This window comes from Syngnathoides biaculeatus, chromosome 6 (assembly GCF_019802595.1).
Source record: "Syngnathoides biaculeatus isolate LvHL_M chromosome 6, ASM1980259v1, whole genome shotgun sequence".
Classification (NCBI taxonomy): Eukaryota; Metazoa; Chordata; class Actinopteri; order Syngnathiformes; family Syngnathidae; genus Syngnathoides; species Syngnathoides biaculeatus.
In genome coordinates this window covers 13,600,085-13,617,466 of record NC_084645.1, presented here as the reverse complement: position 1 = coordinate 13,617,466, position 17,382 = coordinate 13,600,085, and the positions used below count along the sequence as shown (strand labels likewise).

Here is a 17,382-nt window from a genome sequence, read left to right as displayed (position 1 = left end):
CGACAAGAGCAGAGGAAGAACCACGCAGGTGGATTACATTTTGTGCAGATGATGTGATCTGAAAGAGGTTACTGACTGTAAGGCATTGGCAGGAGAGCGTGTGGCTCGACAGAATAGGTTGGTGGTGGGGAGGAAGATTAAGAAGACAAGTCAAGCAGAGAATCATGTGGTGGAAGCTGAGAAAGAAAGAATGTTGTGCAGCCTTTCAGAAAAAAAAGTGAGACAGGCTCTCGATGGACAGGAGGAGCTCCCAGAAGACTGGACTACTACAGCAAGGGTGATCAGAGAGACAGACAGGAGAGTACTTGGTGTGTCTTCTGGGAGGAGACCTGGTGGTGGAACCCCAAAATACAGGAAGTCATACAAGGAAAGTGGCTGGCAAAGAAGTGGGACACAGGACTGAGGAGCGGCAAAAGGAATACATTGAGATGCATCGTAGCACAAAGGTAGAGGTGTCAAAGGCGTAACAAGAGGCTTATGATGACATGTACACCAGGTTGGACACGAAAGAAGGAGAAAAGGATCTCCACAGGCTGGCCAGACAGATAGATATGGGAAAAATGTGAAGAAGGTAAGGGTGATTAAGGATTGAGATGGAAATGTGTTGACTGGTGCCAGTAGTGTGCTAAATAGAAAGAATACTTTGAGAAGTAGATGAATGAAGAAAAGAGAAAGAAGAGTAAAATAGGCAAGTGTGAAGTACCAATGATTAGTAAGGGGGAAGTTAGAAAGGTACTCAAGAGGATGAAAAATGGAAAAGCAGTTGGTCTTAATGACATACCTGTGGAGGGATGGAAGCAATTTGGAGAGGGAGCTGTGGAGTTTTTGACCAACTTATTCAACAGAATACTAGCAGGCGAGAAGCTGTCATTTTTAAGAACGAAAGCGATTTTCAGAGCTGTGCGAACAATAGAGGAATAAAGCTGATGAGCTACATAATGAAGTTATGGGAAAGAGTAGTGGATGCTGGACTCAGGACAGAAGTATCTGCGAGCAACAGTATGGTTTCATGCCTAGAAAGAGCACTACAGATGCATTATTTGCCTTGAGGATGAGTGGAAAAGTACAGAGAAGGTCAGAAGGAGCTACATTGTGTCTTTATGGAGAGAGAAGGCTTATGACAGAGTACCAAGCGAGGAGCTGTGGTACTGCGTAAGTCTGGTGTGCCAGAGAAAAGTGTTACAACAGTACAGGACATTTATGAGGGCAGCAGAACAGTGGTGAGGTGTGGTGTAGGTGTGGTGTAGGTGTGACAGAAAAATCTAAGGTGGAGGTGGGATTGCATCAGGGATCAGCCCTGAGCCCCTCCCTGTTTACATCTTATATATTATATCTGTTGTAAAGGATAGGCTGACAGATGAGATTAGACAGGAATCCCCTAGGACCATGATGTTCGCAGATGACATTGTGATTGGCAGTGACACCAGGGAGCATGCAGAGGAAAAATTAGAATGATAGAGACATGCACTGGAAAGGAGAGGAATGAAGATTAGCCGAAGTAAAACAGAATATATGTGCATGAATAAGCCAGGTCCAGGCAGGTTGGAAGAGCTGGTAGCATTTTTTGTTATGTTCTGAGAGAAGTATTACGTCATCGGATGTGGATGGAACTCTTAAATATTGGTGCTTTCAGACAAGTGTATTGTTCAAGTTCGAGTGGTGAATATACGTCGTTTGGGTAGATTCCTCGTGTTACATGCTACTAAACTGTCTTTGTACTTCTATTTTGCTTATGTTTTGTGTAATGATTAAATTGTCTTAAACACAATACAAGTGCTTTGTTATATTTTGCTGGTTTGACCATGGGTATTTATTCAAAATTATCACATAACATATGCTATAAACTCAGACAAATTAGTCCCCCTCGCAACTATTATTTTAATAGCTCTATACACACTTTCCCATCATTTAGAACCCATAAAGCTCATGTCCTTTGCACCTGTACAATCCATTTTTCACGACAAACTGGGTCTTTTGAAAACGTGTGAAGAGTGTATTCATCCTCCTGAGTGTTCTCGCAAAATCCAGCAATAAAAAAAACTGGTATTTTGGCTAACACCTTGAAAAAAAAAAAAAAAACGGTTATTTTTGCCCCGGTACAATAGGTATAAACCAGTATAAACACTCGACCGAGCTACTACAAAAAACGCCACTTCCTGGTTCTTCCTCAACACAACATCTGAGAGAGACTTTCCCTGGCGGGAGATGAAAAAAAAAAAAAAACTACATACAGCAACATTCTGACCTGCTGTGAAAAAAACGGATGGGTCTATTCCGGATGATTATTTTTGGTTAAAAACATACTAAATATTATGTTTGAGGTGTCTGTGGCACTTGACATTCACATGGGTTATATTTCTCTTTACACTGGTTTGCTGACCCTCAACATTAAAGTGAGTAAATTATCTAGTAAAGTATATAAGAATTTGAGAAGGGGGCCATTACTTTTTCCAAAGCACTGTACAGGGTATACATATTTCATCTCTATTGATAATACGCAGGGGTTTTAGGGTTTATAAAACAGTGGTGAGGCGAGTCACAATGTACGGATTAATGACGGTGGCACTGAAGAGACAACAGGAAGCAGATCAGGAGATAGCATAAATGAAGATGTTGATGTTCTCTCTCGGAGTAAGCAGGTTGCATAGGATTAGACATGAGCTCATTAGTGGGACAGCCAAAGTTAGAGGTTATGGATACAAGGTTTGAGAGAGCAGACTTCAATCGTTTGGACATGTCCAGGGGCAAGAGAGAGTATCTAACGGTAGAAGGGTGCTAAAGATGGCGCTGGCAGGCAAAAGAGAGAGGAAGACTAAAGATGAGGTTGATGGATGTTGTGAGGTAAGATATAAAGGCAGTTGGTGTTTGAGAGGAAGATGCAAGAGATAGGCTTGAAAAAGATGACACGCTGTGGCAACCCCTAACTGGGCAAGCCGAAAGGAAAAGAAGAAATGGAGCATAATGTTTTATAATTAAAATATTTAACTAGACACTTGTATTGCTGTATTTTTTTGTCTCAAGTATGCAAAGTATAAATACTGTACTGTTGACACGTTTTAAACATTCTGGTACTCCCACACACACACACACACAAAAAAAAAAAAAATCCATCTCAAATGTAAAAAACCCAGCTACATTACACGCGCCTCCAGCAGAAGAGCCTCCAAGTGATGAATGTTAACCACACAGTAATATAATACAGTATGTTTTTTATAATTTATATTATACACTTATAGTACAGTATATAAGATTTTATAACTCAAGACTTAACTAAATACCTCTTTTTTTCTCAAATATCCAAAGTACAAATACTGTTGACATATTTTTAACGTTCTGGTACCCACATAAACATACACGCCCCCCTACTTTCCAGTTTTTTGCTTTTTGCAGGTGGTTCTGGCCCCAATTAAATGGGGTACCCCCAGGGTATAAGGGGAAGGCCATTGAGCATTTATTTTAGTTGGTTGAGGGATTCTCTTCTGAAAATTACAGGGACCAGGACAAGGATGTCCTGTCCCAAGATATTATTACACATGCACAAAGATTATTATTAATTATTGTGATGGACATTTCTTTGAAAAACAATACAAGTACAAACAAAAGTGAAAACTTAGCAAAATGGAAATACAGATAAATTATGTTTTGAGCATATAGATAGCAGCAAATTGGTGGTGCACATTGTACATTGGTAGAAGGGTTTTCCTGATTTGGTGTACACTATACAGGAGAAATGATGGTATGTAGAGTAAATGAACAGGTCATTTAAATAGACTCATTGCTCAATCTTGTGATCGGATCTGTTATCTGTTATAATTTTTTTTTTAAACTTCCTGATTGATGATTGGCCCCAAAAATCCTGATCGTGTAAAGCCTAATTATGATCATTAAATTTCATATGCTTCTTGAAAATCCCAGTCTTTTTCAGTAGTAGCAGTACTTTTGTAATCAAACTAAGGGCCAAATGTGTTTTTTTTATTTGTCAGTGAGAATTTATTTTTCATAATCACATCCACATATAAGCTATTGTATGTCTCACTCCAGGTCAGAAAAGCACATGAGAACACAGCAAAAGCAGCCAATCAGAACTCAGCTGCTCATGATAAAATAGGATCCTGCTGTAGTGCCTGGATAAGCAGAGTTGCTAAGCAGTAATGAATAGTGACGGCTGGGTTTTCTATAACCAGTTTATCACCAAAGGCTAATGAATGCAACAGTGCAAAAGCAGATGCCTCGCACGTTGCTGTGTTGTCACAGAGAATGATGATAGGCGCTTCATGTTGGCCCATAGCGACTAGATAAATATTGTCATAGTTTTTAATGCACACTTGCTTTGGGACTCCTGCGGCATCGACGACTTGACCGGAGAAGAATAACAAATTTTGATTGTGGTAATATCCGCAGGAGAGAGTTGTGCTGAAAAGCACGTTATACACTTGTAAATTGATTTTACCTTCTTTCTTCAGCCATTTGACAATGTTTCCCTCTTCCATGGTTGGTGAGAGAGCTGGCATTTGCACATTGAGTGGGGCGACACCTACCAAAAAAAACCATAACAGCACAACTTAAAAAAAACATTTGAACAGGAAATTAAAAGGTAATGCACAAATATTTCTTGGAAAATGATGATGAAATGGTTTGATATCTTTAAAAAATGCAGTACAGCACGGTAAGACAAAGCACAACAATAATAAAAAAAAATAAAACAGTCATGTCGATTACATCATTGTTGAGGATGGTAGACAAGACTGACAGACAAATAAGGCCAAAAAAATGTTATGGGTCAAAATCCCTAAATTTCAGAACAAGTGTCAGTCGGTACGTTTTTCTTTTTTTACAAAATAATTTTACTCCGTCTCCAGCAAATGGCACTGGAATTTTCTTGTCAGTTCTCATTAACTCACGCTATCTCGTGCACAACTAGATCAAAATTCATGATGGCATCTCGCATTGCGAAACACTGTAATATTAGCAGAGATGAAAAATAATTTTCATTTTGTCAAACTAGGCGGTGGGTAGGACCCAGATTCAGGAAGCAGAGACCTAAGCGTGAATTTTAGCAAGGGTTATTTCCACCCAGAGGTAAGGCAGTCCAACAGGGCGACAGTACAAAAATGACAAGGCAAAAGGCTTGGTCCAAAAAACGTGAAACAGTCAAAAATCAGACATGGAAAAACATGAAAATGTAACTTGACTTGCTATGGCTCAGTAACACTATGGTATGGGATGAAAATAATTACAGTAGGTGACACTCTTGAACACACACGGATATACACACAATGATCTGGCAACAAATGGCATGTAAAACAAGGCTTAAAGGAGAAATCCAGTGCTTTGCATGAACAGTATCTAATGGGTCATGTAATATGTACCCTATTTTGACAATGTGATGTTAAATCCTTTATCATTTAAAAGTGTTTTGAGAAGATTTTTAATCAACAATTACGAATTTTCAGGGGCGCTGCCATTTTCGCGAGTCACATGATCTACATGGGCGTATGTGACGTGTACCGTGCCGTTCCAAACGCTCAATTACATGGGAGACCATTATGCCCAGTGCTGATTTCTCAGATTTATCCTCATCTGATGAAGAAATAGCAGTATCAGTTGATCGGGAAGACTGAGGAAATACTTTCATACAGATTTGAACCTGTGGAGGGAAATTAATATTGAATATTCAGATGGATCTGTCGGGTGGAATGACGCGGAGTCTGACTACTAGAAGGCCTACGCGAGACATAAGTGCGTAAACAAAGGCCCCCGGGAGCTCTGGGCCGGCAGCCGCGGATGGTTCTTCGGACGGGAATGATGCGGAGTCTGATGAGCGAGCTCTGGCCCACGTAGATCACGTGACTTGCGAAAATGGCAGCACCCCTGAAAATTCATAACTGTCGATAAAAATATTCTTAAAACACTATTAAATGAGAGGATTTAACATCACATTGTCAAAATAGGCTACATATTACATGACATTGGATACACTGTTCATGCAAAGCACTGGATAACCCTTTAAATACACAACGTAATCAGGGCGCAATGAGGTGCAGCAGTGAGCACAGGAATGGATTCGGACACACCACTGCACGCCGCAGGTGCTGTCAAACACCCTACTTAATGCTGTGCTTCCGCAGCAGAGCGGAGGGCAAGTTGCGAATAAGCATGTAGCCGTGGAGAAACATGCTCGACATTACGTGGCGTAAAAATTAGAGTTAGAGGGAATTTTTAGGGACGGTCGGGAAATCGGAACCACAAGCATTTTTTTTTAATACACCTAATGGACATGCTGATAGATTAGGTTAGAAATCCCCTTGGACCATGATGTTCGCAGACAACACTATGATCTGCAGTGAAAGCAGGGAGCAGGTGGAAGAACATTTAGAAAGATGGAGGCATCCAATAAAGTAAAACAGACTATATATGCATGAATGAGGAGTGGAGGAGGAAGAGTGAGGCTCCATGAAAAAGAGATAGCAAGGGTGCCCAACTTCAAATACTTGGGCTCAATAATGTCAATCAATGTCTGGTGTTATGTGACAGAAGACTGCTAGGATGAAGGGCAAAATTTATAAAACAGTGGTGAGGACAGCCATGATATACAGATTAGAGATGGTGGCACTGAAGAGACAACAGAAAGCAGAGCTGGAGGTGGCAGAAATGAATATGTTGAGGTTCTCTCTCGGAGTGAGCAGGATGGGAAAAAAATTAGCTCAAACAGTCAAAGTTAGATGGTTTGGAGACAAGGTTCAAGAGAGCAAACTTTGATCGTTTGGACATGTCTAGAGGCAAGGCACTGAGTATATTTGTAGAAGGGTGCTGAGGATACCAGGCAAATGAGCGAAAGGCAGACCGAAGAGGAGGTTGATGGATGTTGTGAGGAAAGACATGAGGGCAGTTGGTGTTAGAGAGGAAGATACAGGAGAGATAGGCTTACATGGAAAAAGATGACGCACTGTGGCGACCCCTAACAGGACAAGCCAGAAGGAAAAGAAGAGTGTACTGCCTAGTAATGAACAATGACAGAAATAAGTGAGCTGTATGGGATTCCCTTGGCGTACCTATGCGTCTACAAATTGTTTCAAATTGAATACTCCTGTTTTGTGCAATTTGAATGCTTTTGATTAAATGTCAGACGTGCCAAGCCAATCTGGTATGAATTAACAGTCACGATGGGTGACTAAGAATATGTAAACTAAATAAAGAAATAAACCTACAGTTAGCAAATGACTATATGATTAACATTTTTGTAACATTTTAACCTGAAACTGAGTATTTACATAGAATTCCTATGCTAACATCAATTTCCAAACAAATGGGTATTAGTACAACTGACGTCTGACTGGAGATTACAGTCCACAAGAGGAGATTATTGTGAAAAAAAACTTAACTGCATCTTATGCGAATCAGTCAACTAAAAACCAAATCGAGTGTCTGTTTATTGTGGTCAATAATTTTTATTAATATTCATATCATTTGTAAAGAGTGGTGAAAGTGTGTGATTGGGATGAGTTTCTTAATTGTTTGGTGCCAGATGGTGGGGTTGAGTTGTTTTTACACTTGTTAAAAAAAAAAAAAAAAAAAAAAAGGGAATGTTTGTTTTTCTGGGCAGTTTGCTTATGCACGCTTCTGCACTACATTGCTACATCTGGGAATAACTTTTGGACCTCGGATACCTACGGGAAATAATGATTTTCATTACAAAGATCAAATTCCAGAAGATATAAGATCGCTGGACTTGCTGTGGACTTCTGTTCGGCCAGCAAAGCAGCGCAGGTAGAGGAGGAAGAGGAAGCAGAATCCTATAGGTCTGTATGGAAAAAAAAGCATCGGGGTTTTTCCAAACCAGAAACCCTGGATGACCACCCAGGTCCGCCCACTCTTTAGGGCATGTGACAGGCATTGGCAGAGGAGCTCAACGGCTTCTTTTCTCGCTTTGAATTATCACAGTGACATTCAGCTGCCCCTCACCAGGCTCCAATAACTCCTCACTCACTGTACAGAAATACAACGTGAGGCATGCAATCCTGCTCTTGGAACCCAGGAAGGACCAGACGGTGTCCCAGGCAAAGTGCTCAGAGCATGTGCCTACCAGCTGTCCAGCATTTTCTGTAAGATCTTAAACCTCTCACTGGCCCAAGCAGACATCCCCATCTGTTTGAAATCCTCGCCAATCATTCCTGTCCCCAAAAAGACAACCTTAACCAGCCTTAATGACTACCGCCCTGTTGTCCTCATACCTGTCATCATGAAGTGGTTTGAGAGGCTGGTTCTCAAGCAAATCAAAGATTGTCTCGCCCTGGAACTTTGACTCCCACCAGTTCGCATACCAGTTGAATAGATCAACAGAGGAAGACCATCGCCATAGCTCTACATTCTGAGCCACCTGGAACAACCGCAGAGCTATGCTAGGATGGTCTTGTGGATTACAGTTCAGACTTTAGCACAGGGGTGCATCGCTGCGACTCCCACGGAGAAAGCAAACGAGAAACCGTAAATAGGAGCACAGCTTGCTCGAACGCGCCTTTATGTGTATGCAATCATCTTATTGGCCACACTTGAATCAAGCACCGAGATGGATGACAGGCTGATGTCTTTTTTTTGGCACACTGTCACGCGATTGACCAAAACTGCCTCGGCGATCGGCTGGTCAATCACAATAGACACATTGAGACCCCTTTTTTAACACAATCATACTGGTCATTCTGTTGACTAAATATGACATCCTGGGTCTCCCTCCTCTCACACGCACCTGGCTGAAGGACTTTTTGACCAACATACCTCAGACTGTGACAATCGGTTCCAACCTTTCCTCCACCCGGACAATGAGCACCAGCTCACCACAAGGCTGCATGCTCAGCCTCTTTCTGTTCTGTCTGTACACCTTTGATTGCAGGCCAGTTCACAATAATAACATCATCATCAAATTCGCTGATGACACAACAGTGGTCGGGCTAAATCACAAAGGGAGAGGAGGCAGCCTACAGAGAGGAGGTCCAGAAGTTTACAACCTGGTGTTCAGACAACAATTTGCCACAGAACACTACAGAGATCATTGTGGGCTTCAGGAGGAACAGAACCACCTCTGTCTTTCATTAACAACGAGTGTGTAGAGAGTCCATACATTCATGTTCCTGGGAGTCCTGCTCTCTGAGGACTTCTCCTGGACAGACAACATCTCAGCGGTCATTAAGAAGGTTCAATAGCATCTCCACTTCCTGAAAGTCCTCATTAAAAATAACCTGGGCACAAAATTGTGGGTGGCCTTCTACCACTAATCCATTGAGATCCTGCTTACGTACTGTGTTTCCATCTGACCCGCAAGCTGCACTGAGACAGAAAGAACAAGCCTTCAGAGGACAATTAAAACAGCATAAAAGATCGTTGGCTGCCCGCTCCCCTCTGTGACAGACATTTACTCCTCTTTTTGCCTCAGCAGAGCTCAGAACCTTTAAGTGTATGTAATGTGCAATTTTGAACACAAATTATCTTATCTAGACGAAAATATATGTTCAACTGTTGCATAAAATACATATCCTGTCCAATGTTTTTACCAGAAAAAATACAAGTGTTTATGACTGCAAAACGACTCATGTAGTGGGTGGACTTCTGATGTTATAAAATCTGGGATGGGCTGTTTTGGAACATTGAACACAGTTTACATGGTTGAATGATAGAAGCACAAAGTTTTGGTGCAATAATAAGCATTTTAGACGCAATGTAGTTGTTGCGGTTGTCGTGTACCAAATTACTAAATACACAGCATTTGCATAATAACTACGTTTCTAAATTCAGGATATCGAAGCCTTTACTATTTATCATGTTATGGCTAACTAAACAAAACAAGAACTTCCCAAACGCTTACCAGTCGATATTTCCAACACGAGGCATATACTCAACGATGGTCTGTCTGCTGTGTCGGGTTCTTCATTGCCAGCTACTTCATGTGAATTCAAACGTGTGTGCTGTCTACCTGGGTCAAATGAATAACCTTTAGCACCTTCAAAAAGGTCATGTTCTTCACAGTCTTTGTGGGGCCCTTCAGAATAATGTTTATTGCTCGAATTATTGAAAAATTCATCAGCGTTCTTACAGTGTTTTCCTACGGAATCGATGTTGTCACAACGTCCTACGTCACGCCTCTGATCGGCTTTTTCCGCAACATTTCCATCCTTTTCTGGCGGATACAGCAATGTCCGATCATTCCTTTGCAGATAATCAAAAAATAAAAATGTTTCCTTCATAATAGATTTAAAATTCGTATTCAGCTTAAAATCTGTATAATATTAGCAAAAACGTGCATTGGGGTCTTGACATACACTTTTCACCGGTTTTCAACTGTTTGAGCTACTGACATCTGAAAGGCGGTAGAGATGCACAAAAGCAAGAGCCAACAAATTGAGGAATACAGGCGTGAGCATTTCACGGAAACGATCGTTCCGTTACCATGTCGTTACGCAGCCTGAGAAAACACGGAACCGAAAGTCCGTTTCCCAGATCTCAGGGCTTTAATAAAATTCGCCCACGTGTGAAATGTAAAACAAGTTCTCAACGAAATACAACAATCTGTATAAAATGAACCCCTTTATTTTTAATGATAAAAATGCCCAGCTTTGTCAGTGTGGTTTACAAATGGCACTGGTTTCCGATTCTGCGCTACGCATGCGCAAGGTCGAGTTATTCATATCCGGGTCACTCAAACATGTTGGGGGCTAAGCGTAAAAGACAAGAGACTGTGTCCCTAAAGACGTTCCAAAAGTGGACTATATCTGAAGAATTTATTGCCGAAACCAATGAAGAAGGTGAGGTGATAAAGCTGAGGTGCAGAATATGAATATAAAATCGTTTCCCACCGTTTCCCAGGACAAAAATCAACGGAACCAAAAGATCGGTTACCATACTTGCCGAAATCCTCATGCTTGGAATAGTAGTTTTTTTTTTTTTTTTTGGGAGCCATCACCAGCCTGAAATCTGATTTTTCCTCAAATTGTACGAACCAATATGTGAAGGCATGTTGATTTCAACATCCTTTGCAATACATGCTTTGCATTCCATTTTACAAATTATTTTTCTGTACATATTTTTACCTTGCACTTTTGTATGCACTGAAACAGAAGTTCTCCTATCTCAATGTATGATGTATACCAGTCACTCACATTTGAAAAATGTACGGGTGTGATCAGTCATGCCCACGGATAAAGTTACAAGTGTGGTCCACCACTCATACCCGAAGATATAAAGTTGCGGGTGTGATTAGGGATGGAATCTCAAGACCTTAAAAAAAAAATAAATACTGGGTTGCTATACCCGTGTATATAGTTACCTAATACCATAATCATAATTTATTGACACTGCACAGACTGAGAGATACATTTTTAAAGATGTCAATAGATATTCAGTTTCAAAACTAAATATTCATATAATCAAATCATTTTATTTCATCATGATGTATTGTTATAATCTAACATAATTTACAGCAGTATCTATTGTCAGGCCATTGATTTTTCAAAGTTTTCAACGTCAAGATAACGTGGTACCACAGGGGAAAATGACCGACGCATTTAGATGTATGGACAGACTAGTGTAACGTTAGAACTTAGATCAAGTCAAAGTAAATTACAATTTCATACTTCATACTCCAGTTTCACCACTTTTTCTTCTATTATTCACATACCCCAACATTCATTAAAGCAACAGCACTTTTTTTTTCTACTTTTACCATTATCATCAAGAGTAAACATAACCAGCATGTCTAACTCTCTTTGCTCTACGTTGCCCGGACTGTGTTGCTGAAGTAAGAATAATTTTATTGTGTTGTTTTTCCATAATTAAAAGATGTTTTGCAATAGCTTCGTATATGTTTCGCGATAGCTTTGTATAACCTAAAAGACGATCGCAATAGCTTTGAATAACCAGCAATGTCATAAAAGGATGTTTGGATAACCAGCAATGTCATAAAAAGATGTTTTTGTGTTATATGATGTCGTGCAACGCCATTTGTTGGTAACAAAGAATAGTGTGGCGTCAGGCGGGATGAATTGGCCACTCAACCCTCCTTCCGCACACGCTTAGAGTATAAAAGGAGAACTTTAGATACTCTCGGTAGAGTCTGCTGCGGGTTGCGTACGGATGCCCAGCCGGTATTGAAGCTGCTCTCTACCTGGAGTGTTGGCTCTCCCTCCTATTGGCGCACGGTAAGAGCTGGATATTCTTCTAAGAGCTGATTGGATATTACTTAGCTTCATACCACGTGATTTTTGCTTGTGCTTGTGTTACCATTTCTGTGTGGGACCAATAAAGTGCCAATTGTTGGTAGCCAGAAGTGTGTCTTGTCTTCATTTCTGAGTGCCTATCTCCGACGAACCTATTAAAATTTGATACCGAACTCCTGAGCGAGGTATCAGAAATGTTTTAAAACAGTTGCTAACTAAAGCACTGGTGGTGGACGGTATTTATATTTATGAGTGTCCCCCTTTCAGAGCCGGAGGGGGATGGTGCCAGGTAAACTAGGAAGTAGAAGTAGGCTGAGCAGCAGCTAGTTGTTAGAGACAGTGTGCTTCCGTGTTAAAAAACAAACAAAGAAAAAAAAAAAGATGTTAGGCTGTGGTTCACTGTGCTGGATCGGTTTTCCTATGCGCTGAGAATATGCGACAAGTGCGCAATTGCATTGGACAAGACGACACAAAATAAGTAACATCTTTCAATATGTATGTATTTCTACTCGTAACAAATTTTACACGCATGATTTTTCGTGGTCGACTGTGCAGATTTGCGAGTGCGATGGCGCGCGGGCGCAATTGCGCCTGTCAAATCACAGTGACTGGTACAATGATAATAAATGGCATTCTAGATTCTAACCCCTGCACCCTAAGAAAAAAAAAGCGGTTGCAAGCCCAAACTGAACAGTAATGTACAAAAAAAAGATGCAATGTGATTCATCTATTTTTTTTTCTTCAAAATACACAATATAGAGGCATCTAACCAAAGACCAGCAGGAATGCCATATAGAAGTTGAGTGCTGTCACTGAGCTTGGACTGCCCAGCATGGCAACAAACTATCCATCCTTTCTTGTCACTTTCTTTTGCTTGCCCAGTGAATGGTTTGTTTCAAAACCCATCTCAACATGACAATGACCTAAATGTTATTCAGTGCCTACCACTGTGACCGAATCTTAATTGAGTAAAAGAGCTCTCAGATGTGGTAAAAGGAAAACATTTTTGTAACATGAATATGCAGCTGAAAGATGTGCAGACATCGCATGACACCAACTGCTCCAGAACAGACCAAAATCTTAACTAGCATGTTAAAATTGAGCATGTTCCCCAAATAAATAAATGAGTTTAAGAAAAACTAAACACCACTGCTTAAGGATTGCAACAGTGGGGCACAATAATTCAAATAGCAATTAAAAAAAGTAAGTCTGTAGAATGAAGTCTGAGTCCTGCTAGATATCTGTTGAGCAAGATACAGACGAACTTGACAAGCTATTAATTATTTGTATTTTCATGGGAGTTCATGAAATTATAATTGATCATTTTAAATCATTAATACTATTAACATTTGAGAGAACTGTTAAAATATGAGTTGTTTTTTATTTGGAGCTACTCCTTGAATCTTGAATGACCAAAGCCATGAAATTCAAGTACTGCTTTCCACACCTAAAACTGCCAATGAAAATCAAATCATTTATCTCTATTGTAGATCTGAAAAAAAAAAAAGTTCATTTCATTTCCAAACTTGACTAAAAATGTATTCTATGCTGGTGAGGTGCAACAGATGAAAAAAGTATTTAACACGTCCCCATTTTTCTCACTCAATATATTACTAATGTTACAGACAGACAGAATCTCACCAGATGTTGGGATCAACTAGTGATGTTAGGAGATGCACCAGTGTTTCGAGGCTTGTGTTGAGCAATGGAAAGGGCATTTTCCGAGAAGCATTATTTGGGGAGGGACCGGAAATGATGATCTCCAAACCCTTGCTCCTCGGCTGCACCACGTGTCGGATTCGGGAATTAGTACACTGGTTCACCATGATGTTTGACTGTTATATAAACCCCTCAAGCCCAGACAATTCAAAATGTGAGTTTTGGTGGAGAGTTGCAGCCAATTGAGGGTTTGGATAGTTTTGAGTGTTTTTCGTCAGCTTGGTTGTTGACTTAGTTTGTTTAGAGACTTTAGAGCAGGAGTGTCACACGTACAGGCGGCGGGCCCGTTTAATCTGGCCCACGAGCTGATTTTCTAAAGTATAAAACGATGGCATAGAGATGGACACAAAAGAAGAGCTGCAATTTTTCAAGAAAAGCAACTGCTGTTCTGACTGCGTCCACTGGATAGAACAATAACAATTGTGTTTAACAAGCAAACCGTTTATAACGGGGAGAGTAGTTCAAACCCGTTGTCTGGATGAGCTGCTTTGTGTACTGTCTGCACTATCTATTATGGCTTCTGTGGTACGGTGTGTACTTTGGCACCCTCATTGCTCCGTCAAAAAGAGAGAAAATTGGACGCAAACTGCAGGTCTTCCAAGAAAGATTGTTCTCCTCCTTTTTATTCACAGAAGTGAATGTGAAGGCTGCTTGGTGTGTTCACACCATTTTCAAGTTCTGAAAGAATATAAAGTTTGTCGCCACTAGAGTCTTCATGCCGACAAATATGACAACTTTCAAGGACAGTGGAGAAGGGATAAGTGAATGTAGTCTTGACCGGTCTGAAGAAACAGGAGTCTGTGTTTACTCACAGCTGTGGAGGCTGACTACCTCCTCAGTAAAGAAATCACAGCAGCTTCAAAAGCATTTAATGAGGAAGAATTTAGAAAAACATGCATAAGGAAGGCAGCAGAGATTGTGTGCCCTGAAAGTCTGACGAGAACGGACGGGATTTCCAATCTTTCAGTGGATTTGTACAGCCAGTCACAGTACAAAATAAAGTAATTTATTGTGTTTTCAGCTGCAATTGATGAAAAAAAAAATGTACATTATCTACATTTCACAACTGACCATTTTCATTCGCCAAGTTGCTGACACATCGTCACCGGAGAGTTCATGGAGAGGGTGCAAATGAAAGCCACAACGACAGCACCTGATAATTTCACCGCACTTGTCATAGCGCTTGGTCCCGCATGGTCAGCCTGGTTCCAGATGGTATGCTTTCAATGTCCGCAGAATGAAGTCTCAGTCCTGCTAGATGTCTGTTGAGCATGATGCAGACCAACGTTTCCTATGACAAGCTATTATTTGTCTATTTAATGTTACGTCAAAATTCCCTTTGTCAAACCAGCAAAATATTACAAGACAGTTGTATTGCGTCAAGACAATTTAACCACACAAGCCTTAAAATAACACAAGCTTTAAGATTTGACAACCCTGCTTCAGAGATAAGGATTACTAAAATCAGTATGAGGATTGCGATGATGAGCCACACAATGAAGTTATGGGAAAGAGTAGTGGAGGATAGACTCAGGACAGAAGTATCTGCGAGCAACAGTATGGTTTCATGCCTACAAAGAGTACCCCAGATGCACTATTTGCCTTGAGGATGCTCGTGGAAAAATACAGAGAAGGTCAGAAGGATCTACATTGTATATTATTTGTGTGTAGTTATGGCTTTGGATTGTTCCAGACATCTGGTGAAATTTTCAGGTCAATCGACCCTTTGGAAATATATTCAATGAGAAAAATTGTTAGGTAAATACTTCTTTCAGTCGCTGTATGTGTGCATTTAAAATAAGGAGTTAAAATTTTACTTTGTTTGGGACAAACTTTTTCGTTTGTGGGAGACATTACATTTAATGCATAATTCTGCTGTCATCTTCTGGATATCCTAGTTAAAAACGTAGCCTGCGTAGTTTTCTCACGAGCTTTTGTTTCTCCAATACAAGGAGAAAAAAATACAGCACTTTAAGCTTATTTTAGAAAGTATTTGCAGTATAGTATTATGATATAGCTGCTGTAGTAATTCATTGCACAGGATCATAATACGCTATTTTTAAATGCACTCTTACCTTTCCGGCTACACATTTTATATACAAAGAAGAAAATAAAGGTAGGAACGGCATCATCTGATTTCAACATAGGTAATGGTGGTCATGAAGCAATATCAACATAGGTGGTCATGAAGCAACTTAATAGTCTACGATACTCCGACAGTAAAACATGTAACCCTCGTTGACATTTGCAACATGGTCCGTCGTTCTGGATGGACGCGTACAAGTGCTTTTTTTTTTGGGGGGGGGGGAGCAAACTAAAGTCAAATATTTATACTGAAAGGTTTTTGGGATGTGGTTAACCTTATATTGCAGGAGAAATCGCTATAAATGTTAACGGTCGCAAACTTGTCATAGCTTTACAAAATTGCATATAACATCACTCACCCAAAGTCCATGGAGACTGAAAGAAGTGTCTGGCATGCTCCTGTAACGGCTGCGTGATCCACAAAGATTTATTAATGTTCGATAATTTAAGGCCGAATAAAATTCCTTGACGACCCAGACGCAAGGAGGCCGCCATGTTGATGCCGTCTTTCGGAGAGACGTGGATGTGCCTGATTAAAACGTTTGGCTTTCATAATCTAATGTAGCCTGTTTTACTTCATATTTATAGAATATATACACATTAAACAATTACTTTCAGGTGTTAGTACTTGTTTGAGTTAAACAACGATTATTTCAAAGACATTTAAACAGGCGCAAGTAATTCCTATAAGGTCCTTACAGGAAATTTGCCATAGACATTGATACATGAACACCTACTTTGCAGGTGGGCTGATGTTGACGGAGTCAGCGCATCTTCCATATTAGATGTGGCAAATATGTATGGTAGGCACTGTAATACAAATAAAATACCTGAACTTCTTAAAACGACAACAAACAGTATACGTACAATGAAAGTGCACAAAATTAATGATCACTACCAATGAACGCACACACACACACCACACACACACACACATAAATCCACCCATCCATTATGTGAGCGGGTTATTCTCACAAGGGTCACAGGCTTCCCTGCGCCTATCCCAGCTATCTTTGGGCAGGAGGCGGGGTACACCCTGAACTGGTTGCCAGCCAAGTCATACAGAGATAAACAACTGCAGTATTAGCACTCACAATCATACCTAAGGGTAGCATCTCCAATAAAGGCAGGTTTTTGGGTGTGGGAGGAAATCAGAGATCCTGGAGAAAACCTTCGTTTCCGAGACATGGCAACTGCCATTCTCAAATTGCCGGAGTTTTGGGAGCCATCCGCAGCAGCGTGGTTCGCGCAGATGGAGGCTTAATTCGCCCTTCGCGGGGTCTCGATACCGGGCGCAATTATCACGTTGTCTCAGCCCTCGGGAGCTCAACGGCGGCCAGGGCAGTGAGTTTCATCACATCTCCCCCGGCTCAAG

The 17,382-nt window shown here is 40.6% G+C and overlaps 1 protein-coding gene across 1 annotated transcript in view; it reads right to left on the bottom strand.

Moving 5' to 3' along the window:
* pdhx (pyruvate dehydrogenase complex component X) overlaps window positions 1-16,637 on the bottom strand; it is a 61,006-nt gene extending 44,369 nt beyond the window's left edge. Inside the window, exons 1-2 of the mRNA XM_061822657.1 lie at window positions 16,367-16,637; window positions 4,451-4,534 (exon numbers count right to left, since the gene is read on the bottom strand). Coding sequence (XP_061678641.1) covers window positions 4,451-4,534; window positions 16,367-16,502 — 220 coding nt within the window. The 5' untranslated portion in view covers window positions 16,503-16,637. The remainder of the gene's footprint in view (window positions 1-4,450; window positions 4,535-16,366) is intronic.
* Window positions 16,638-17,382: the final 745 nt, after the last annotated feature.